At 36.5% G+C, this 24,289-nt stretch overlaps 2 protein-coding genes across 2 annotated transcripts; one reads left to right on the top strand and one right to left on the bottom strand.

Moving 5' to 3' along the window:
- Positions 1–337: 337 nt before the first annotated feature.
- On the bottom strand, positions 338–19,219 carry LOC135769894 (uncharacterized). The gene is made up of 11 exons (XM_065279416.2): positions 19,084–19,219; positions 16,653–16,842; positions 15,987–16,078; positions 15,300–15,532; positions 14,510–14,746; positions 12,815–12,886; positions 12,367–12,583; positions 11,682–11,890; positions 10,837–10,909; positions 4,193–4,310; positions 338–1,009 (listed from the first exon to the last, which is right to left on the bottom strand). Exons 1-11 carry the CDS (start codon positions 19,097–19,099, stop codon positions 814–816), a joined length of 1,653 nt encoding a protein of 550 aa, XP_065135488.2. The 5' UTR covers positions 19,100–19,219; the 3' UTR covers positions 338–813.
- Positions 19,220–20,072: 853 nt separating this feature from the next.
- On the top strand, positions 20,073–23,418 carry eevs (2-epi-5-epi-valiolone synthase). Its single transcript, XM_065279417.2, has 5 exons — positions 20,073–20,375; positions 20,577–21,210; positions 21,292–21,528; positions 22,438–22,690; positions 22,936–23,418. The coding sequence occupies exons 1-5, from the start codon at positions 20,251–20,253 to the stop codon at positions 23,046–23,048; spliced, it is 1,362 nt and encodes a 453-aa protein (XP_065135489.1). The 5' UTR covers positions 20,073–20,250; the 3' UTR covers positions 23,049–23,418.
- The last annotated feature ends 871 nt before the right edge of the window (positions 23,419–24,289 follow it).

Here is a 24,289-nt window from a genome sequence, read left to right on the forward strand (position 1 = left end):
CCTATTTAAAACTTGACTCTTCTGTAGTTACATCGTGTACTAAGACCGACGGAAAATTAAAAGTTGCGATTTTCTAGGCAGATATGGCTAGGAACTAAACTCTCATTCTGGCATAATAATAAAGGACTTTGCTTCCGTAACATGGCTGCAGGAGGCGCAATGATATAACTCAGTGCCCGAAAATATTCCCCTGCTTTTGAAAGTTTTCTGTCAGATTAGTACACGATTGAACGACAGAAGAGTCAAGTTTTACAAAGAAAAAATATTGAAACTCTTTGGTCATTTTTGAACGCGATGCTAATGGTCTAATCAGATTCAATGGATTATGCTAAGCTATGTTAAAATTAGTACCGCCAGACCCGGAGATTGGCTGAATGGATTCCAAACTGTAAAAATCAAATGTTTAACTCTAGGGAAGCTGGAAAATAAGCCTATTTTCGAAAAAAAAGTGGAGTGCCCCTTTAACATTTGTTAATGTCAATACAATTGTTTATGCTTGTTCATTGTGCATCAACTAATGTTAACAACATTTGTTGTACAAAATCCAATACAAAATGTGTTAAATAATGCACAAGTTGTTTACAGTTGACAGAGTATAGACTGCCTCGGTACATTACTTTTACAAAATTTGCAGTAGTTCAATTGGTGCAGTGTTGCTAGCAACCCAATATCAAGGGTTTGATTCATACGGAATGCATAAATAATAGCATCTCATACTGCATCATTGAAATCAAATGATACGAGTTATTCACTCTACCCCAAAAAAACCAGTGGAAGTGACAGTATCTCTTAAATTTGAGATGCAAACTTTCTCTACCATAGACTCTGACCACCCTCTATGACTAAGTTATGCCCCGTCATGTAGTCAGAGGCATCAGATGCCAAGTAAACTACTGCAGCTTGGAGGTCTGTCACTTGAGCCAGTCGTCCGGCTGGGATGTCTGACAGCCAGCGCTGAACCAAAGGCTCCAGACTCTCTGAATGGATGAGAGGGGTGTCAACAATACCTCTGTAGAGAGAGAGAGAGAAAGAGAAAGGTAGAGAAAAAGAGAGAGAGATATCAAGCAAGGTGACAGGGTTGTTTTCAGCCTCTTGCTTCAGTTATGGCAGTCAGAGTGACATAAAATGAAGTTGGCTATCCTTCAAGGACTCTGTGATAGTGTTTACACTGGTTCACTGTCCTTTAATGGGTGGATACTGTGATTGATACTCTCCAGATTGACTAGGGGGTCTTAAAGGAATGGTTGACCTAAAAAACGAAAAAAAATTGTACTGGTCTTTGTGAGCTGTTCTGTTCTGTCGAATAGAAAGAAATGTATCAAAAGAAAAATAAAATATGCATATGTGACCCTGCATGTGAAAACCCAGCTTAAAGTGATACTCCAGCCAATTATCAAAATTACCACGATTTACTAACCCACAAGCAATCCGAGATACATATGTCCATCATTTTTCAGATGAACACATTTAGAGATATTTTAGGAAATGTCCTTGCGTTTCCAAGCTTATGATAGGAGAAAACAGGGATCAGGGAACAACTGGAGGAATGCACCCAAAAAGGTACATCCATCCTTGACAGAAGTAATCCACAGGGCTCCAAGGGGTTAATAAAGGTATTTTGCGGGGAACCAATGCGATGTTGTAAGAAAATATCCATATTTTAAAGGAACACTCTACTTTTGTTAAAGGCTCATTTTTCAGCTCCCCTAGTTAAACATTTGATTTTTACTGTTTTGGAATTCATTCAGCCGATCTCTGGGTTTGGCGCTACCACTTTTAGCATAGTTTAGCATAATCTATTGAATCTGATTAGACCATTAGCATCGTGCTAAAAAATAACCAAAGAGTTTTGATATTTTTCATATTTAAAACTTGACTCTTCTGTAGTTACATCGTGTACTAAGACCGACGGAAAATTAAACGTTTTCTGGGCGCTCCTTAATATCATTACGCCTGCTGCAGCCATGGTACGGCAGCAAAGTCCTTGATTATTACGCCAGAATTGGAATTATAGTTCCTAGCCATATCGGCAGAGAAAATAGCAACTTTTAATTTTCTGTCGGTCTTAGTACACAATGTAACTACAGAAGAGTCAAGTTTTACAAAGGAAAAATATCGAAACTCTTTGGTTATTTTTTTAGGCGCGATGCTAATGGTCTAATCAGATTCAATGGATTATGCTAAGCTATGCTAAAACTGGTACCGCCAGACCCGGAGATCACCTGAATAGATTCCAAAACAGTAAAAATCAAATGTTTAACTCTAGGGGAGCTGGAAAAGGAGCATATTTTTAAAAAATTAGTGTCCCTTTAAACTTTATAAACTATAATAACAAAATAGACGGCTAATAAAAAGATGGCTTCTTGGACTAACACCATTCACAAGAGTCATTGTGCAGCGTACCCAAGGCAACCAAGGCTAACTACAGTAAAACTCTTGCTTGAGTCCAAGATGGCACGGTTACCAGAAGCTAGTATTACAGCTTATAAAAGTTATAAATCTCATTGAGTACCCACAGAAGACCTTTATTAACCCCATGGAGCTATGTAGTTTATTTCTGTGAAGGATGGATGGACTTTTTTGAGGTTTAAAGTCAGAAGTTGTTCTCTGATCTCCGTTTTCTACAATTATAAAGCATGGAAGAGCAAGGACATTTACTAAAATAACTCCAAATGTGTTTGTCTGAAAGATGACGTACATATGTATATCTAATTGCTTTAATTTAATTTAGATATTTGGCTGGAGTATCCCTTAAAGTCTTTTTTTGTGATTTACTGTTTTCTTTATAACATTCTAATTATTAGACTTTGTTGGAGCTCATTGAACTTTTGCTGTATATTAAAAACATGTGGGAATGTAAATAATTATAGATTTGTTTAGTTTAAGTGAATTATGCCATGTGGGATTGTCAAGTGTTGTCAACGATGAGTGGATTTCAGTGTTGCTCTTGTCCTTACCTAAAAAAAAATAAATGCATTGCAAATTGTAACAAATGCATTTCTTGCCAAAGCTGCCGCATGGGAAATCCAGCTCATCTGTTCGCACACTCCACTAAACAGCCGACGAAATTTAAGCCCGGTTGAATAGATTTCGTTGGCCTTGATACCAAATCCGATGCCGGGGCTAAATTAGAGGCACTGAAGTGGCATGTGACACCTTCGGTTAACGTATTCAAATCTCAATTATATTTCTCTTCTGCAGTGCTTTATCAGAAAACCAGTCCTGGCAATCAAAGGCTTACTGTTTTCCCTCAGCCAATTTTGTAGATAATGCGGCTTATCACCGTCGCGGCTAAAGTTGCCAATGAAATCAGGCGGCAGTCAACCTCGCGCCCGCTAATTGTGGTTTCCCCCACCCGTATGCATATTTACAGACCGTCACTTTGAGGAAATCAGCGGCCCATTGAGGGATCTTGTGTTTGAGGGAGGAATGGGAGATGCTTCCATGTAAATTCAAATTAGAAAACAAGCTGGCGCAATATAAAAATAAATAGTGTGCGTGTGTGTGTGTGTGTGTGTGTGTGTGTGTTTGCTGTCTATCGCATCTCAGGGGCTCAGGGATGCTCGGCTTCGAGCGACACGTGCATACTTCCTCTCGTTCCTTTTCCTCAGTAGAACCGCTTTGACAAACAGATACAAACAACGGCCGGCATTGTTTCGCTGACACTTGTGTTGAAGAGACTAATTTGAATCCCTAATTGATTGTAACAATTAAAGAAACTGTTTGCTGTACTCATCCCCTAAGACTTCATCCAATTAAGCCGGATTGCATTGTTTCACGCTGTAATTTAGTAACAGAGTCTCAATTGTGTGGAAAATAATGCATTTTGACCCTGTCAAAACAAATTAAGTTTACACTTAAACATCAAAACATTTCTCTTTGCTTAATTGGTGCAAGAGGCATTTTTGTTTGTAAAATTTGGCATTGATTCATGAGTTATATTGCAAAACATAATACTGCGACGTGTGATTCTGCCGCGCACATGGTACAATTTTTTCCAGACGACCGTCGCAGACAGTATAATATATTTTAGTGAGATACCGTGCAACATCTGTGTGTCATCTTTTATGCCAGACTGTTCGATTTACATCATAGCCATATTTTGGTTTTCCCAAACGAAGCAGGGAATTTCTGATACAGCTCCAAAGCTAAAATTGATCATGGCAGACGTAGTTTGTGGTCTCACACTTACGGGGAGATGCAGTTGACTCGAACCCCTCTGTCGATCCACTCGGTACCCAAGGTCTGTGTGAGCTTTACCACCCCAGCCTTGGATGTGTTGTAGGAGAGCTGTTTCTGTGGATGTGGCACTATTGAGAGACAGACAAACAATTTAAAACTCACGATGAGCTTTGCATTCTGTGTTTGAAACTAAAAGAACCAAAACCTAAGTAAATCATCAACTCTCAGACAAATATTTTTAACGTGAAAGAAATAGTTAACTAGAAAATGAAAATTCTCAGCCATCCCAGATGTGACTTTCTTTCTTGAGTTGAACTCAAATAATTTTATATTAAAATGCTATCAAGATATGTTCTTAAATGGGAGCCAAAATGGCAAAGCTCCAAAAAGCACATCCATCTATCATTAAACTAATCCAGATGACTTCATATTTGACCCTGGACCACAGTCATAAGTAGCAAGGGTATATTTGTAGCAATTGCCAAAAATAGATTGTATGGGTCAAAATTATAGTATTTTTTTGTACTGCCAAAAACCATTAGGATGTTAAGTAAAAATCATGTTTCATGAAGATATTTTGTAAATTTCCTACCGTAAATATGTCAAAAGGTAATAATCATTAGTAAAATATTAGTTATACCTTTAAATATTTTGATTTTTTGCACCCTCCGATTCCAGATTTTCAAATTGTGATGTATCTCAGCCAAATATTGTCCTATCAGATGATGTATAAATATAATTTTTTGAAAATTTACCCTTATGATTTGTTTTGTGGTCCAGGGTCACATATACGTCTTCTGAAGCAACACAAGTTTGTGAGAGAAAACAATTAATATTTTGAGCTTATTTAGTGAAATTAAAATGTAAACAAACAAATCTGATGAAGACGTACATGTGACCCTGGACCACAAAACCTTAAGTCATAAGGGTACATTTTATAAAAATGATATTTATACAGCATCTGATAGGACAATAGTTGGCCGAGATACAACTATTCAAAAATCTGGAATCTGAGGGTGCAAAAAAAAAAATCAAAATATTTCAAGTAATTCATATGGCACCACAAATCTAGTTGTGTTCACTCTCAGAAATAGCTTGTCATTGGCGATACCCTTTGAAAAAGTGTATCGACAGACCTCAAAGCTTAATATCTGTTCCTCAGTGACAGCTTTTGTACCTTTTCTGTCACAATGTATAAGTGTTAATATTATAGTTATTTAAACTCTAAAAAACGCTGGGTTATTTATTTTCAACCCAGCGTTGGGGTCAAAAAGGAACAAGCCCAGCACCTTGCAATTTGCCCTATGCTGGGTTGTTTCAACCAAAAATGCTGGGTTGTTTTAACACATTGTTGGGTCAAATATAAAACAATTTGGGGTGGTTTCCTGAACAGAAATTAGCTTAAGTCAGGACTAGGCCTTAGTTTAATTATGAAATATAACTAGTTTTAACAAACACGCCTTACTAAAAACATTACTTGTGTGCATTTTGAGGCAAAACAAAGGGCACTGATGTATTTTACGTTGTTTTCAGTTTGGACATCTTACATTTATTTTAGTCTAGACTAGTCTGATCCCTGTACGGGAAACCGCCCCTATGAGTTTAATTTAATTTTTAATTTAACCCAACTCATTGGGTTGGGCTCATCCCTTATTAAAAATAACCCGGCACATTTGAAAAACTAATGTGTTAAAAACAACACAATCAGTGTTATTTTTAGGATAACACACTAAATGCTTTGTCCCAAAATAGACACATCTCTGTGTCATTATTGGAACAACACATTTTGTGTTACTTTTTTATCACAACTTTTGTTGTCACTTTTATTTATTTTTAACACATACTCGACACAAAATGACACATAAAGTGAATAACACAAAAAGTGAGTAAACAATTTAACTTTTTGGTCTAAAGCCATTGCACAGTTGCAATATTTCGATAATTTCTTCTTATACACTGATTTTAGTTGTCATTTGTGTGTTTCGCCACACAATATGCTATATTTGACACATTGACACAGTAAGTCCTAGTATAGGTCATAAGCCCCGCCTCCCCCATGTAATTCAATGGGACTTGAGACCAACTAAACAATTTAATTACACTTCAATTATCTTTTTTCCGAAGCAGGTTTTTTGTCATTTACTGTAGTTTTTTGTACGCTGATGTAAATTCAAGTGTTTGTTTTTAAAATAAGTTTGTTTTTAGTTAGTTATTTAATGCTATAAAACGGTGATATCACGTCATGATTGACAGCTGGGATATGCGCATTCTGCGAGAGCGGGCCTTGAATTCGTGGCTTTACTTCCTGCTCACTTCTGCGCAGGACTGGTCCCGAAATTGCTACTGCGCAGACTCAAGACCCAAGATGCTAGTGCCGTATCGGGACACTGGCGGCTTCACTTTTCATCAATGGAAAAGAATGAACGGGTGTCGTCCATCTTTTTTACAGTCTATGAGGGGAAATATCATGAAATTCTGACTTTTTCATGTTTACGTGCTAGAATTGGGTCCCCAGTGCTTGTATCAAACTAGAAAACATGAAAAGAACAACCCAGTAACTTAGTTTTGGTAAACCATTCTCTGCAAGCATGTGAAAAAAATAGGTCATTGAATTTTGGCTCCCCTTGTGATGTCAGAAGGGGATAATACCGCCCATTAATCTGCACTATCCAACCACGGCATTGCCATTTAGTGCAGAGATCAGCTTATTTGCATTTAAAAAGGACACACACAAAAAAGGCAAATTTTTGCTGACACCTACAAAGTAGAAATTTTGACATGTTATAATAAATTATATATGGTATTTTGAGCTAAAACTTCACATACACACTCTAGAGACAGTTTTTCTACAGCTTAAAAAAATCTTGTGAAATGTCCCCTTTAATGATGGATTTGCATTTGGAGCCCCATATAAAATCACATGACAACATTTTAAAATAAAATTATTAACTTGTGTATACAAAATAATTTGTATACATCTGGGATGTCCTGAGGGTGAGTAAATTATAAGTGAACTTTAATATTGGGGTGAACTATTCCACTTTAAAGGCAAGTTTTGTGAAAAGCACTATACAACTATTTTGCATTGAAGTAAATAAAGCAGCTTTCATTAGCAACACTTTAAAATCCACTTAATATTCTGTAATGATCTGAACGTGTGATTAATACAAGGCCCTATTACTTCATTCTGCTCATAACTCAACAAGAAGGCCCTGAACTCCAATGTGACATAAAAACACTTTCATTAGCTTTTGGGACCCCGCAGATGAAGCGATGTAAAATTAATTACTCTGTATGTTCAGCGTGCATCATCTTCACGAACAAAGGCAAAACGCCATTTGTTTGCCTTGACCATCACAGATGCTCGACGCTGCGTGCGTTGCGGGGAAAAGGGGGCTCGCTTGATTAATCATCGCGAGGGAGGCTCCAAGTTACATGCAACTTTAGTAGTTAACCTCGTCACCCGGTGATCTCACTGCCAAATTGCCGAGGTTGGGAGCGGGATGATAAATACGGCACAGCTGTGCGAAAGCAGCGGCCGGTCCTGTGGAGACGAGTTTGCGCTCTCCGGCCCATGGTTTGTTTTAAAGGAGAACTTCTAACTGGACAATGCTTAGGTTTTGATGGGCCTGGTTCCTACGATAAAAGAAACAGCGCAACGGGGCGCTGTTGTACCCCTGTTATTCAAAGAAGAGGCCGCTGTGGGCTTACAAACAAGCTTTAAGCCTTAAATTTGGCTTTTCAGACTCGAAAAGGCCGACAAGTATTAATCCTCATGGAAACGTGTAGATAGAAGAGCCTTTTTATCCAGCATCAGTCGCCATTGAGATTTTAAAGAGCAGTCGGCATGGGAGGGTGAAAAGGTAGGAGGAACAGAAAGAGAGACGCATCTTAAATCATGTGTAACATCCATCTAGTTTAAATTTTACTTTTTATTATGGGGAAGACACAGCGGCACTGTAATCTGTATATTTTAGAGATGTTGCAGGTCACAGTGATCCCATCAGTCTGATTTTCATCAAAGGCCATTGGCTTGTGAGTGTTAAAGGAATAGTTAATGCAAAAAAATTGGCATTATTTTCTTTTTTGGCAACTTTTTGGCAACTTTTTCTTCCTTATGTGCAAGTGTAGGCATATTTTCCAAAAAAAAAAACGATACCACACTTTAAAATTGCTTTTTAGGGGGTTATAGGCCCATAGTAACGCAAAATACGGATAATCCCAGCCATTGGTTAATTTGACACAACAATGGTTTAAACACAACCTAGCATTTTGGACTAAACCATCCCAGCATGGGTTATTTTAAACCAAATGGTAGGTTGAAGTTTTGATGTAAGGTCAACATGCATACTGAATAACATGCATGGGCTGAAAAGCCGAAAACACAAAGCCACACCAATTGTTGAAATCATTTCGAGAAGCACTTGTTATTCTTACTGCTATCTACTGTATGCTAAAGATCAGTTGATAAAATGTAAAAAACAGCGTGCTATTTGCCAGATGGACATAGGCAGTGTCATTGTGCATTTTAATTGGACTTTCAAGATGTATTCCCCACTTTGGCCACAACAGCTCCCATCTGATTACACATTATGACAATATTATAACAGATGTCCAGGCCAATAAAGAAAATTCCTGAAGGACTGTATGTAATGTGAGTAATTGATCACTTTGTTTCCCTTGCCCTCCACTTCCTCACTGCTCTCTCTCTCTCTCTCTCTACTTCCTGTAGCAGCATGCTCCCGTGTTACAGATTGCACCCACAGTTGGGACTAGCGTCCATATGGTACACAAGTTTATTGGCTACTTGACTACTCTGTTGATGGAGTGCTGCTGTTGCACAGCGAGGGACCTGTTGGAGGCATTGTGTTACGCTGTGTCGCAAATAGCGCTCTTTTACGGCGTGCGGCATAAAAATCAAACGCTCGTTTTTCCACAGTTAAAGCCTGAGCTACAGGACCGGCGGCACACCAGGAAGTCCCTTTACATGCGGCTGCACCACAGGTTGCAATTTAAAGCCCTTTCAACTGAGTAACAGGGGTTTTGTGTTTTTAATGATGCAAAAACCGGCTTTTCATGTGCAATATTGGAGTTTAACAAACAATAACAGATGGATAAGTAAACAGCAAAGATTTTTCAAAGATTTTACATTTTTGCCAGTCAATTTCTAAGTGGTTGCTTGGGTTGTTGGCCCAAGAAAAAGCCCTTCCATAAGTCTCTATGACATTCTGGTCCCTATACAATACTATAAACATTCCTTGTTGCACTCAAATTTTTACAATTACAATTAATTTCAACTTTATTGAATAGTGAGAAGTTGTTATAAATTATAAAATCCAAGTTGAAATATCTTAAGCTAATTCACTTAATTTTTCAAGAAAGTTGATTAAACTTAAAAATGTAAGTGCAACAAGGATTTTTTGTGACGCTTCAATTTTGGTCTGGTTTATTATGTGCCAGGTAGGGTTGCATAACGATTAATCACTATTAATCTATTGCAGAATAAAAGTTTCTGTTTACATTATATATGTTTGTGTACTGTGTATAACTTTGTATAATTAAATAAACACACATGCATTTATATATTAAGAAATGTTTACATGTGTATATACATTTGTATATTCATGTATAATTTATGTTATATAAGTCCTTAATATATAAATGTATATTTTTTCTTAAAATTAAACATGCATGTGTGCATATTTATGTATACATAATTATTATTCACAGTTCACACACATATAATATGATGTAAATAAAAAACTTTATAGATTAATCGTGATTAATCATTATGCAACCCTAGTGGCGGGCATAAGTCATGTTACTTTGTGAAGTGAACAAATGTAAAAAGCTATATCAAAATAACAGGCATGTTGCAAATGTGCATACCTCAATTATTTAAAATAACCAAATTATATTAACACTAAAAAGTTTTTGTGTAGTCAGAGTTTTAGGTCAATGCAGATAGAGAGACTGGTGAGTAATGCTTTCTTTTGCCAGAAATAATATGAAACGAATGATGGTTATAGTTTTTAAATATTTAAAAAAATATATATATATTATAAAATGTAAGTATTATAATATTGCATAACATATATTGCATCATTTTTCTTCAATATTGTGCAGGTCTATTATTCATGTCAACAGCACAAACGCTCAACCTGATCTTATGAGAATTTGTATGTTATTTACGAATTGACTAATTCATATAAAATCATATGAAATGAATTGTACAATTACTAGAAAAAGTCAATAAAGATACTCCAACCCTTAGCCAGCTTCTAAACTTAACATCACGGTGCGAAAGCAAATTGGGTCATACAAATTTGTAGGAATTAGCCACCTCTAAAAACATACGAGTTGCCATTTAAACTTGGATAGGTTTCATACTACACTGAATTAATTAGGATGCCAAAACTGGATGATGATGAGGGCCGCTTTATGTTTTTATGTTTGCACAAATCCTCCAAAACAAAAGCAAGCAGATGGAGAAAAACCTAAAACGCATCAGTGAACTTTTCTTTCTCTTCGAATTTTACTACTTCTACATTCTCGTTTTAAAACCCCACCCCTGCGTTTGATGAGAGTATTAAATTCAAAGGGAAGAGACAGTGTAATATCTCAGCTTATGGCGGCATAAAAATCATCACTCACCTATTAAACTGGCCATGGAAGCTGTGTTGATTATCTTGCCGTATCCCTGCTTCAGCATGACACGACCGGCCGCCTGAGGCGGTAATTTGAGGGAGAGAAGAGACAAATGTGCTTTCAGAGGAACATCACAGTATTGACACCTTCACTAATCAGACCTCTACGTCTACAGGGAGAAGAATAACACTCCCTGGATGGGGAGAGAGACAAAAAAAGTGTCAAAAACTCGCGGCGTTCATTTTAAATGCGCGGGAGGCATCTCCATCACCTTTGAGGTTTGTGTAAAACGGCTTACTCTGATTTATCTGGTGCCTGGCAGGATTTAATGTCTCCTAATGCTGTAGGTATGAAATCACTTTCTTTCACACCTCTCTGTTCTCCTATCAAAGGTTTTATTCCGACTGCCGGAAAATGTCAGAAAACTAATGGAAAAGTTGTTGCTCATATACAAAAGCAATTAGAATCCGCTAAAAGTTTGGGCAAATATAAGTAACGGCAACTGTGGAGGAAACGTAAGTACATTTTAAAAGCAACTTCAAAAAATATTTAAATTTTTATCCTTGAAAATGACGTTTTATGATTATTGTAGTTACAAAAATTTTGTTTTGGCCAGTCCAAAAAAATGTGGGGTTAGGTTTTAAATCTTTGTCCCCTTTACAAGCACTTAAACCTAAGTGACCGTCGCTGGTCCCAAATAGTAGGTACATAACGCCTCGTCTGTGTGTCTATAAATTCAAAGCGCCTTATGTCTCCCACATCATTAATATGAAACATCTAAAGAAAACCTGTCTTTAGTGCTTTATCTGGACTGAAATTAATGACAAACAAATGTAACTATGATGAGGTACCTGGCAACACATGAAAGTCCCTCTGAGGTTAACATTAAAGGTTTGGTCCCATTCCTCCAGACTGGTGTCCTCACTGGGCGAGTTTTTGTTAATGCCAGCATTGTTGCAAGCAATGTGAATTGTGCCCCATTTTAAAACAATGTCATCAATCATCTTATGGACGTCCTCTGGTTTGCTAATGTCTGCTGAAACAGCCATACTGGAAATGCCTGGAATGACATGGGTACATCAAAAAAATTAAAAATTTTGTGGATGCATATGAACACAAAAATAAATTTATTAAATTAAACAATACTGTAGCATGAGTTAAAATAAAATACGTCTATATTAAAATGAGTAATTTAATTACTGTGTCTCAGTTTAAAAATTCCTAATAAATCATATATCCAAAGATATCTGAAATAAATACACATATATGCATGTTTATAAATAAAATAAAAAACATATCATTTATACCTGATATATATACACACCTGATAGATAGATAAATAAAATGTTTTATATATATATAACAAATAATGAAACAAAGCTAAGGCACAAAAGAACTGAAATATCTCTTTAAATGCTCTCATTCAGTTTAGTCCTATGATACCATGGCACCATCTGCTGGAAAGATCAAGTAGTGTAAACTGGTCCATTTGAATAACACGCCATGAGCTATTGAAGACATTAAAGCACTTTTTACCTTTTAGAGTTAGTTCATGAGCCACATTCTCTGCTTTCTCTTTATCCATGTCTATAATGGCCACTTTGGCTCCGGCTTCCCCGAGAGCGTGTGCGAAGGCTCTTCCGATGCCCTGACCGGCCCCGGTCACATAGGCCACTTTTCCATCCAAACGCAACCGGTCCAGCACCGGCTTCCCTTGAACTCCTCTGAAGACCTCGTCGTAGTTCACAGCGCTCTATCAAACATACATTATCATTAATGCTGGATAACAGTTTTATATTGTCATGAAACTATTTTTCCCATAATTTGTGAACTGTTAATTAACATTATAGGTTTGGACTGATATGCAGATAAAAGCAATTATTTTGACACTGGAGTAAAAAAGTACAGTATAAAGTGTAAAGGTTTAAGCACTGGATCTTTCAGTGTTAGGTGTAGGTAATTTCTAAATGCAGGTATGGCTTACCTGTGTGTTTGCCTGAGGTGTGTACGGGACTCTTCGTATAACAGTAAGACCATCTCTTAAAGGAATAATGACCTTTATAAAGGGATTAAACAATATGTAAAACTGTGTATTGCAAAATACAGGTTTATATATATAGACTAGTTACATAGTAATGTTGCAATATTTAACTTTGAAACTACTTATGATGAATTAGCATTTGTGTTTTATTGAGGATCTAAAACTGTACCCAACCATAAATAATCAAAATCTAAGGGCAAGTGTGGGGTACAGTATACCACCAGTATGAAACTGTAATCTATACAGTGTGAAACGTAAGTTAGTATGTGCAGAACCAGGAATGGAAGGTAATCAGTTACTGTAACACAAATGTAATTAATAAATCGAAAATAAAAATTAGTAAAGGTAGTTACAGACATTTGGTTCAGATACAGTGCAGTAAGAATATAAAAATAATGCTGCCTTCACGTCCTGTTGGATTTATCGGAAATATGTGTTTCCTAGACTGAAAGTTTTTAAATTGAGCAAGGGAGACTGATATTTTTATGATCTTTTCTGAACAACAACTAAATTGCCTTCAAAGTCTTTCCTATTTATGTACAGAATAACCATTTCATGCGAATTGTATGTTTTACATGCAAGAATAGCATATATTTGACTGCATGGTTAAAAACAGACAGGACAAGTGGTGGCCGGTGAGGTCTTTTTGGAGGGCGCACGATGCAAAGCACGTCAAAACATGTATGTAGCCCGTTGTGTGTGGCTTGTCATGTCAAAATACATGTATGTGTTCATACGTCATGTAAACTTATGTGCATCACTTATCATGATAAAATACGTGCCTGCTACAGACGCTTCGAATGATAAAAGAGACGCCCAAAATCTCGCTTAATCTCATGTGTAATTAGAGTTTGGTGTTAAAGGGAACATATCATGAAAATTTGGCTTCTATCAACCTAGAAAATATGAAAAAGAACAACCCAGTAACTTAGTTTTGGTAAACCATTTTCTGCAAGCATGTGAAAAAATAGGTAATTGAAATTTGGCGTCCTTTGTGATGTCAGAAGGGGATAATACCGCCCCTTAACCTGCACTATCCGACCATGGCACTGCCATTTGGTGCAGAGATCAGCTCATTTGCATTTAAAAGGACACACACAAAACGGCACATTTTTGCTCACACATACAAAGCGGCAATTTTAAGATGTTATAATAAATGTATCTATATGGTATTTTGAGCTAAAACTTTACATACGTACTCTGGGGAAACCAAAGATTTATTTGACATCTTAAAAAAATCTTGTGAAATGTCCCTTTAAAGTGTGTGTCTTGTGAACGTGACCACCTCTTATATCATAAACCCATTCAACGCGTGCGTAGCAGGCATGCATTTTGACATGACGCATAATGCACATATGATGCACCGTCCACATATATTTTGACATGACGAGCTACACACTACACTCCGAACACATATTTTGAATTCCCACCCCTCGGAAGACAAGACCCTCGCTATATTTTAGTCAATTTGTACGCAACCTGATCTTATATGCATTTTGTATGCACCTGTCATCAATATAGCACTGAAACACAACTAACTTGTAATTACAACTTAAGAAGTGGGAAGTAAGAAATTTCCGTGCATGTGAAGGCAGCGTAGTTTTTTAAACATTTATAGAAGCATCAGAACACACACACCTGCTCTACACGGGGATCATTTTTGACAAACTGATTGAAATCTCTCAATGCTACCCCCATATCATCTGTTGAATCCTTGAGATAAACTCTTCCTTTAAACAGAGTGTTGTCCACACATATAACTCCATCTAAGCGCAGAAGATTATGATCCAGGAGGAACTTGTAATAGTTAATGTAGTTCTGTTTGTCTGCGTCAATGAAAACCATGTCAAACTGCTCTCCTGCGGCAGCTAATTCCTGCAAAACAGTTAAGTGATTAAAACTGTATAAAGATCGCATTTACCGTTCATTACATTCAAAATGGTCTGTCTACACAAGACTTATCTAAACCTTTCTATTCATACAGTACAAATATGACCCTGGACCACAAAAACAGTTATTAGGATAAGACAATATTTGGCAGAGTTACACTTATTTGAAAATCTGAGGGTGCAAAATTTGAGAAAACTTCTCCAAATGAAGTCCTTAGCAACTGCATCCACAAAAATAAAGTTTTGTAATATTTACAGTATGAAAATGACTAAATATCTTTATGTAACATTAAATATTCTTATGATTTTTGGCATAAAAGAAAAATCTATCATTTTGACGCTGCATACAATGTATTGTTGGCTATTGGAATACAAAATACCCATGCAACTTAAGCCTTAAGGTTTTGTGGTCCAGGGTCACTCACAAATATGACATGTATATTCTTGTTAAACAAAACAAATTAAAACAAAATTCCTCAAGTTAGCAAAAACCTATGCTGATGGCTAACATGTGATGATAGTGAGCTGTGTTTTTCCACCTTCAGGGTATCCATAGCAGTCCCTGTCCTCACAGTGATCTTTTTACCATGTGGAGACTTGTCAAATATGGGCTGGGAAAAGTCTTTCAGATAAGGCTCAAGCTCACAGGCAATGAGTTGGCCGTCTTGTGGTAAAGCTTCTGCCATTGACAATGCTCCATATCCAGTGAACATTCCTATCTCCAAGACCCTCTTTGCTTTGCTCATGTGAACCAGCATCTTTAATACTTGACCTGTAGAATTACCAGACACATTTGAAATAAATTTGCATTAAATCTGCTTTACTGTATTTTTGCTTTTTTGAAGGCACTGATAGGTTATGTTTAAAGACATAAAACATAGTGATATGCATTTTGCCACTCATACAGAAAGACATCGCCATATGTGAACATTACATTACAGGTTATAGTCTATAGAGCGACGTATGTATTTCTCATTTTAACAATTTGATCAAAACATACATTATAATGTATATATGCAAACATGAAGCAGAGAATGTGTTTTTTTTACTGATAATCTAAACTATCTATCCACAGAAATTTCCTAGTATTTTGAAAAGTTAAAAACTGCATATATTTGACACCCATACATGAACATGTACATTTTATGTGTTTTCATGTATTTCAATAGGAAATTTCGGCATAGGAAATAAACTTGATAGATGTGTTATTAAAATTTCCTTAATACCTTCTACCTGTCCAGTAATGCATGTATTAGGAAGCCTGAACAAGGTTTTTCCATCCTTGTATACCTTATCCCAGTCATGGGTCATTGATTTCCTTAAAAAAAGAACAATAATTATTATGTTTAATATATAAGCTAGTATTATAGCATCATAAAATATAATTACATTAATAACAGGTACCACATTAATTGCACATAAATGGCATCCACTGCATAGATCAGAGGTGTCAAACTCAAAGGCTCATTTAATGTGGCTCACGAGGACTTGCAAATTCAGGACCTGAAAATGCTTCAAAATTTTATTATCTGCGCAGTGAAGGCATATATCCAGTAGATGGCAGTGTCTGTATATCTGTTTTTCCCAGTAGGGTTGTTCTAGTGGAGTGATCGTTTTTGGAAATTTGTTCTTTGATGTGTAACGATTTCATTAATTTAGAATATCAAAAAATTGAGCATTTGGTTATCAGATTTATTTATTTTTTTAAATAAACTGTATAATTGTTGTACACTCAAATGCAGGCCCGGGATAAAAGTTTAAATTTGACACCCCTGGCTGAACGCAACCTAGGATGAACGCAACCTAACCACAAATTCACATCCTAAACAAAGAGACACATTATTAACCCAAACTAATCATCTGCAACCTACAAGTTTCATGTGAACAGTCACCTGTACAGCTCGGCTAGCAGTTCACTCTCCGGGCTACTCATGTGTTCCAGGTATCCATCCAGACCGCCGGCGATGTCCAGGGCCTTCTGCAGATGATCTCGTAGTTCAGCTGGAACATTGGCATTATTCTCTGCAATCTCTTTTGCTTTTTGCAGGTATTCAACAATGAACTCCACAGGAGTATCTGAAACTAAGATTGAAAAGACTTTTGATTGTCAAAAAGTTACATTGCTATTTCAATCTTATGATAACGCATACTGCATAAAATAAAATGTTTCAACTACAGTTGCCCCAAAAAATGATCTAAATCACAGATCCATATTTACATGATGTGACCCATACATTGCAATTAACATCCATTAACTTTGTACAGTAGGTAATAGCATATCAGGCAGAGAATCATCTGCTCACTGCTCACCAGTACTCCACAAATGGGCCATCCCATTTTTCCTTTGGAAATCTGTGGTCAGATATGAAAATGCAACAATCCCTAACAGATCTAATTAAGGCAAAAATGCACCTGGTTAGAGCTAAACACAATATTAACACTAAGTTGAAATATAGTATTAGTTAGCACCTCATGTCAGAGATGTACAACTGAGTTATATACGCTAAAAACTACACTACTTTGCACTAATGGCATAATCAAAGTTAGTGCCACCTTGAGGCAGTATTATGCAGAAGCAGTATGCGTGTTCTACAAATTAAAAAATGTAAAACTTGAAATCCCCATGAAATCAAAATTGATGACTTTTCGGATTTTACTATGAATATAGTTTTTTTATAACAACTCAGTGGGTCTTTAACTGTGGTTATAGATCTCAGAGCAAGAGTATGCCACACATATATCTGTTGCCAGCAGCTGCTACTGGAATGTATTACTCTCACATGGCATACTGTCACATGATTCTGTGCTCTTTGAAAAGAGTCTTATCAGTCATGTCACTTTTATCATCAATCATACCAACAACATGGAACACAACTTATAGATAAAGAGATGCATACATTTTGCCTTTGATTGACCTCTTTGAGCCAATCATTCAAAATGCCGGGGTCAGTGACAAAAACAGTTTGCCAAGATGAAAAATTCAAAAGTCTTTTAAAAAATAGTTTTTAACGCATGCATCAGGTTTATTTCAATGCACATAGTGTATTCATGTAAATTTTATGCAATAAAAAATTACATTTGCACCATTTTTATGAAAGTTAAGACTGAATGGACCTGATAATGGTAACCGCCAATTGGGCCAAAGAATGAGAAATATTAAATATTTTATCCACCTTGATGACATGTAAACGTAATCATCAAAAAAATAAATAATTTTATAATATAATTGTATAAGTTATTTCTAAATGTAAATTTGAATGCGTTCTTGTAATATTTCTCCTGACATATGCTAAAAACAGCTCTGGTTTCTAAATAATCTTTGACAAATTATATTAAAATGTTGTAAAAAAAAATCAAATTAAACTAAACTAGATTATTTTTTATTCCACATTTTTATGAATATATTTATATTTTCATTTTAAAAAAATACTAGTTACACCAACTGACACAAACCGGTTACACCACATTGACATTTTTGCAATTATCCAACAAATATTTTTTCAAAATGAAATACAACCAGACATTTTAGACTTGGTCCTCAAGAAAGAGAATGTATGCAAGTAATCTGCAAATTTATCTTGAAATTTTAACCCTTTTACATTTAATTAAACAATATGGACACAAAGTATTAAGGTCTTGTCATTGACCCATCTAGCACAGTGAATCTGAATATTTATCAGCTTATTGTTCACACCTAAATTATTTCAAGTATGGGAAACTCTGATATTTTAAGAAATTGTCATATAAGATTAGAATAAAATGTAGTATTTTGATCTTAACTTTATACACTTAATTAAAAATATATAAATAAAACATATCATTTGATATTGGCATTTTCCAGGTCTGACATTTTCTCTTTTCTTTTTTTACAATTGTAGCTTGGGGTTAGAACAACTTTCTGTTACATTTCAGACATTCTAACCCAAATTCCAAATCTAACGCCAACCCCAAGGGACAATTGTTAAAAAATAGGGGAAAAAAGAGAAAGTAATAGGCTACACAAAATGACAAGAAAAGATGCGTGGTATTAAGTGGACAGGAAGGATTGGCGTGATATCGTATGCACCCAAAATCGAACTTTTGTGTATTGCTATTTATACGCAATCTATGAGAATGTGAACACACTGACCCACCAGCTCTGGATTCCGAGTTATTATCAGCTGTCTGTGTACAGGAATCGCGGTAAAGCTAACCATGCATCTTCTGCAACATGCACGAGTTCAGAAAACGGTCACGCTAAATAAATTAATACACTGTCAGACAGTCAGTTCAGCATTTGAATATACAAAGCAACCATACGTCTGAGGTAACGTTAATTCCTACCTTTTGCTGCCTTCATAGCGAACTCTAGCAGTTTAAATGTGGACAGTTGCGTTGGTTATATTACACAAACCCACCTATCACCTTACACAAACATCACGTAACAAACTTACACAAGTTTACAAATTCAGCGCACTTCTTCGTGTGCTACGTAACGTAATTGCGTCGCGATTGGGCGTGTTCGACTTCACGCAACGTTGCGCAGACCGAGCGCCTATCGAAGTACCGCGAGAGCACAGTACGAATGCACAGTTTTGATTCGTTCTCGCGGTACTTGAATGTCATATTCCAATCAGACTGCGCAGCGCCGCCTGAAGTCGAGCACGCCTTTAATGACCTGAGGCTGAAGTCTCCGCCCAACTCATCTTTTTGCATTTTATTTCTCGTTTAAGCATCAATTTAAACTACTCCTTAGGCAAGGTGAAACGTATCCTCGTTGTTTCTGTTTTAGCGCTTAATAGTTCAGCAGACCGTTTATTTAATGGTTGTGTTAACAGACGTTACAGGTGTTTGTTGTGAGAATGACAAAATGACATCTGGATATATCTAAAACATGGTAACACCTTACAATAATGTTGTATTAGTTAACATTAGTAAGTGTATAACATGAACAAACAATGAACAATAGTTTTTAGCATGTATTATTTTTGAAATGTTAATGTTGGTAATGTCCATATAGTTATTCAAGTTCATGGTGCTTTAATTAATAATACAGATTTAATAATACAAATTAAATGAATGATTAATGAACTAAGATTAGTAAATGCTGTAATATTGTTAGTTCATTTTTGCTAATACATTCAAACTGGGGGCCCTGAGATAGTGCCGGGGGGCCCCAGTACATACAAAACACCTGTGTATATAATCACCGTCTCACCTTTCATAAGTAACCCGTCACATAAGTCATCGTGTACACTGTACACGTGCTCAGTTGTGTAAATTGTTTAAGAGAGAGAGAGAGAGAGAGAGAGAGAGAGAGAGAGAGAGAGAGAGGCAATTTCATAAGTTTTGTGCGTAAGCTCCACCCTGGTTTCCTCAAATGCCGTCTCGAGAATATATATTGGTGCCAAAATATAGTGAGACCTGAGCTTCTTTAAAGAATTAACATTTTGGATTCGCTGGGAAACTATTTTTACCATTCAACCTTTGAGACACTCGACGATCGACAACATGCAAAAGATGACCAATCAGAAAGAGACCGTGTTCAGTTTGGTGCAGGTGAAAGGGACTTGGAAGCGCAAAGCAGGTCAAAATGTGAAGCAGCAAACAAAAGGACGAGTTTCAGCAGCAAAAATGTATGTATTAATCTTTTGTACAGTAAATAATCTTCATGAATGTTTTGCTTTGATAAAACAAATATCCTACTGTTTTAAATTAGGTGGCTTATATTTAGTAATTTATCTTATTATAAATATTAATTTATTTAATTGACTGTTTATTCAAATATATTCATGAATCATGATCAAGGTAAATGTAATGAACGTTGTATGTTGCAGTTATGAAAGCAGCTCTTCCAATGGCACCAGCTGGACAGTGGTCAGCCCCATCACCTTCACATACACAGTTACTCAAACCAAAAACCTTCTCGATCCCAGCAATGACACTTTGCTTTTGGGCCACATCAGAGATGTTCAGGAACTTGAGTCCGTACGGTCCAGTAGTAAGCCCTTAAAGCGCTTCATAGTGATGGATGAGGTTGTGTACAATCTCTATGGTCCCCAGGTCAAAGACTACCTGGAGGCCAGAAACGTCCTGTATCGGATCCTTCCAGTGCCCACTACGGAGGAGAACAAGTGTATGGAGGTGGCAATGAAGATCCTGGAAGAAATCCACAGGTTTGGTGTTGACCGGCGCACAGAGCCCATCATCGCCATCGGAGGTGGAGTTTGCCTGGACATCGTGGGTCTCGCAGCTTCACTCTACAGAAGGCGCACTCCATACATTCGGGTTCCCACCACCCTTCTGTCTTACATCGATGCCAGCGTCGGCGCAAAGACAGGCGTGAACTTTGCAAACTGCAAGAATAAGCTTGGCAGCTACATCGCACCTGTTGCTGTTTTCCTGGACAGGTCTTTCATAAAATCTATTCCTAGAAGACACATATCTAACGGGCTCGCAGAAATGCTGAAGGTATTGCTCAAGTTATTAGTTATGTTATTTTCATGTAAGACAAACAAGTTTTGAAACCATAACTATGTTTTTATGTTCCAGATGGCTCTCATGAAGCACAAAGGACTTTTTGAACTTCTGGAAACACAAGGGGAGTTTCTATTAAATTCCAAGTTCCAATCCGCAGCGGTGCCGGAGGAAGACAGCATCGACCCTGCTTCTGTATCTACACGTGTTGCTATAGAAACCATGTTGGAAGAATTAGCCCCGAATTTATGGGAAGATGATCTTGACAGACTTGTCGACTTTGGTCACCTGATCAGCCCTGAACTAGAGATGGTACTATACGTATATATATTCTGCCATATATTCTTCACAGCGTTGGGTGGGGATGTAAATTATTGCATTGATCAGCAGTTTAACCGGTTTGGCCTCAAGGCTTTTAATCAAAGCTTTTGAGCTACAGGAATGTAGACAGTGTGAAAATTACTCTTACCTTGTCTCTTTTACACTTTAAAGAGGAACAAACCCAACCTGTTGGGTTGCAATTTAATCTACTGTATGCTGGGTTGTTTTAAACAATTGTTGGATCAAATATAAATATTGTTTGGGTTAATTTAACCCAACAGCTGGGTTTGTCAATTTTTGACCCAATGCTCGGTTGAAAATATCCCAGCATTTTTAAGAGTGTAGTGACATGAAACCATGTCAGGAATGTAGAAGCCAGTGGCGGCTCGTGACTGCTCATCCGAGTGGCTAAAATTCTAAATAAGTGTTCGGAGTGTCATGTGTGTTGCTTGCGTTTTCAAAATATGTGTTTGTTGCGTCATGTTAACCATGTGTTTTGTCAAAATAAGTGCCTGTTGCACACGAGTCAGAACCGTTTATGATAAAAGAGACGCTCACGTTCACAAAATACATGCAAGACACTCCCTTAACAGTAAACTCTGATTACGCATAAGATTATGCGAGTATCTGGCAAACGCGGGCGTCTCTTTTATCATAAACCCTTTAGATGCATCTGCAGCAGGCACTTATTCTGATAAGACACGTGATGCGCATACATGCACTCGATGCGCAGAACACATATTTTAAAAAAAGGAACCACACACATGATGCGCTAAATACATGTTGTGATGAACTTTACATCGAGCGCCCTCGAAAAAAGAAGTCACCGGCCGCCACTAATAGAAGCCAATATGTGAACTGTTTAAGAAATCCTTCTGCTGTTTTCTGTCTGTTTTTTAGAAAGTTCTTCCAGCCCTGCTGCATGGCGAAGCAGTCAATATCGATATGGCCTACATGGTGTACGTGGCCCATGAGATGGGGCTCCTTAAAGACACTGAGAAGTTTAGGATCATCTGTTGCATGCTAGGGCTGGAACTGCCAGTGTGGCATCAAGATTGCACTTTTGGTCTGGTGCAGAAGTCATTGTGTGATAGACTACAACACTCTGGAGGGCTTGTGAGAATGCCCTTACCAACAGGCCTAGGAAAAGCAGGTAATTTTGTTATATATATTCATTTAGCATTTTTCATTTCATTAAAATATTCAAGCTTGGTTTATATCTACATCGCCAATGGTGCTTCTCCATGCAAAATTCAAAGTCTTGATGTTTGCATAAAATGCAATTCACCTATAGATATACTCTAATGGTACAAACCGGTACATTTCTTTTACTGTTTGTTTGGGTTTTTTTTTTTGCTGTGAACTAAAAAAAAATATTCTTACCTTTTCTGTGTTTAGAAATATTCAACGACATCAATGAAGACACTCTTTTCAGGGCTTTTGAGAAATGGTGCAATGAACTCAGCACTGGGTTACCTCAAAGAAACAGCACAAAACAGACATTTATATGATATGCTATTGTTTACATATAGGGCAGCTTGGACTTTTGGCTCGTAATACTATTTCCTTTTTTTATTTGCAGAGATTATGGGCATTCAGGTGTTATGCATTTAAGACAACGTAAAAGCACTTTTTATTGTCTGAATGTGAATGACAATATGATGCAGTATTTGAAGATCTGTCTTTATTTGTGATAAAGCAATTTCATATTCAATTTTTCAGATAACTGTGACATCAGTCTTTCAGCTTTGTATGGTGTTTGCAAGTTTATAATAAACAATTCAACTAACAAGTGTATTACAAGTATTTACAACTGTAAATGAAAAGGCACAGCAAACAAGGCTTTAATACAACATACAGGTACTTGCATAGTGATCTATTGTCAGGAATTGATAACACAATACTATATATACAATTACCTAAAACACTTTATTGACTTTATACAGTTGAAAGTTTGCACATATCTAGAAGAAGCCACACAATATTAATACATGCTAATAAATTAAAGCTTTTTTTGTTTAAAGAAAAAACTTTTTCATATAACATGTTTGCATAGTCAACAACAAAGTAATTACTTTATTTTTTACAAAAAGTACCCATCAAAAGTTTACATACTGTACACTTAGTGTGAGGATGCCTGGATGGTCAACAATTATTTAGATGTTTTGCAATAGTTGTTCATGTGGTTTTTTTTGTATTGTGACAATAATATAGCAAGAATAAAAACCAATAAATATATATTATGCAAAACTACTGTGAAACTCAGATATTAGATTTTTCATTGCCCCAGTTAGTCATGAAATCTTAAATAAGAACCACAACTAATATAGTTGAACTACTAATATACTAAAAAAAATTCTGTTCACCAAAAGAAGACACCAAATCTCACTGAAGATACCCAAGTCTTAAAATTCTGGCCTTTTGAAAGGATGATCTCAGGGTTTTGATTGTTGAACATCTACGCACATCTATGTGTTAAACTAAACAAGCAGCTTGAAGGCTGGCGAAATCAACTTGCATACGTAGAAATAGTGCTTGCTTTGTTGGATTTATTTTGACTCTACAAAGATAAAGACCATATATATCTATATCATGTAGACTAAACTCTGACTTTAGCCTTCATGGTGTAAGCTTATTTTAGTTTTACCTCGCACCATATCTTCACCATAATATTGGCTCTACAAGGTTCTTTTTCAGTATTTTTCCAGTCTCATTCGGAGTTTGTGTATGAGATTATAAAAAATGGCTAATA

This window comes from Paramisgurnus dabryanus, chromosome 7 (genome assembly GCF_030506205.2).
Source record: "Paramisgurnus dabryanus chromosome 7, PD_genome_1.1, whole genome shotgun sequence".
Classification (NCBI taxonomy): Eukaryota; Metazoa; Chordata; class Actinopteri; order Cypriniformes; family Cobitidae; genus Paramisgurnus; species Paramisgurnus dabryanus.

Coding starts and splice junctions, on each gene's coding strand:
- LOC135769894 (XM_065279416.2), bottom strand. Junction 11,891..12,366: donor TCATGAACTAACTCTAAAAG/GTAAAAAGTGCT, acceptor ATGTCATTCCAG/GCATTTCCAGTATGGCTGTT. Junction 4,311..10,836: donor TTCCATGGCCAGTTTAATAG/GTGAGTGATGAT, acceptor GTCTCTCAATAG/TGCCACATCCACAGAAACAG.
- eevs (XM_065279417.2), top strand. CDS start 20,251: ATGCAAAAGATGACCAATCAGAAAGAGACCGTGTTCAGTTTGGTGCAG. Junction 20,376..20,576: donor CGAGTTTCAGCAGCAAAAAT/GTATGTATTAAT, acceptor TGTATGTTGCAG/TTATGAAAGCAGCTCTTCCA. Junction 22,691..22,935: donor AACAGGCCTAGGAAAAGCAG/GTAATTTTGTTA, acceptor TTCTGTGTTTAG/AAATATTCAACGACATCAAT.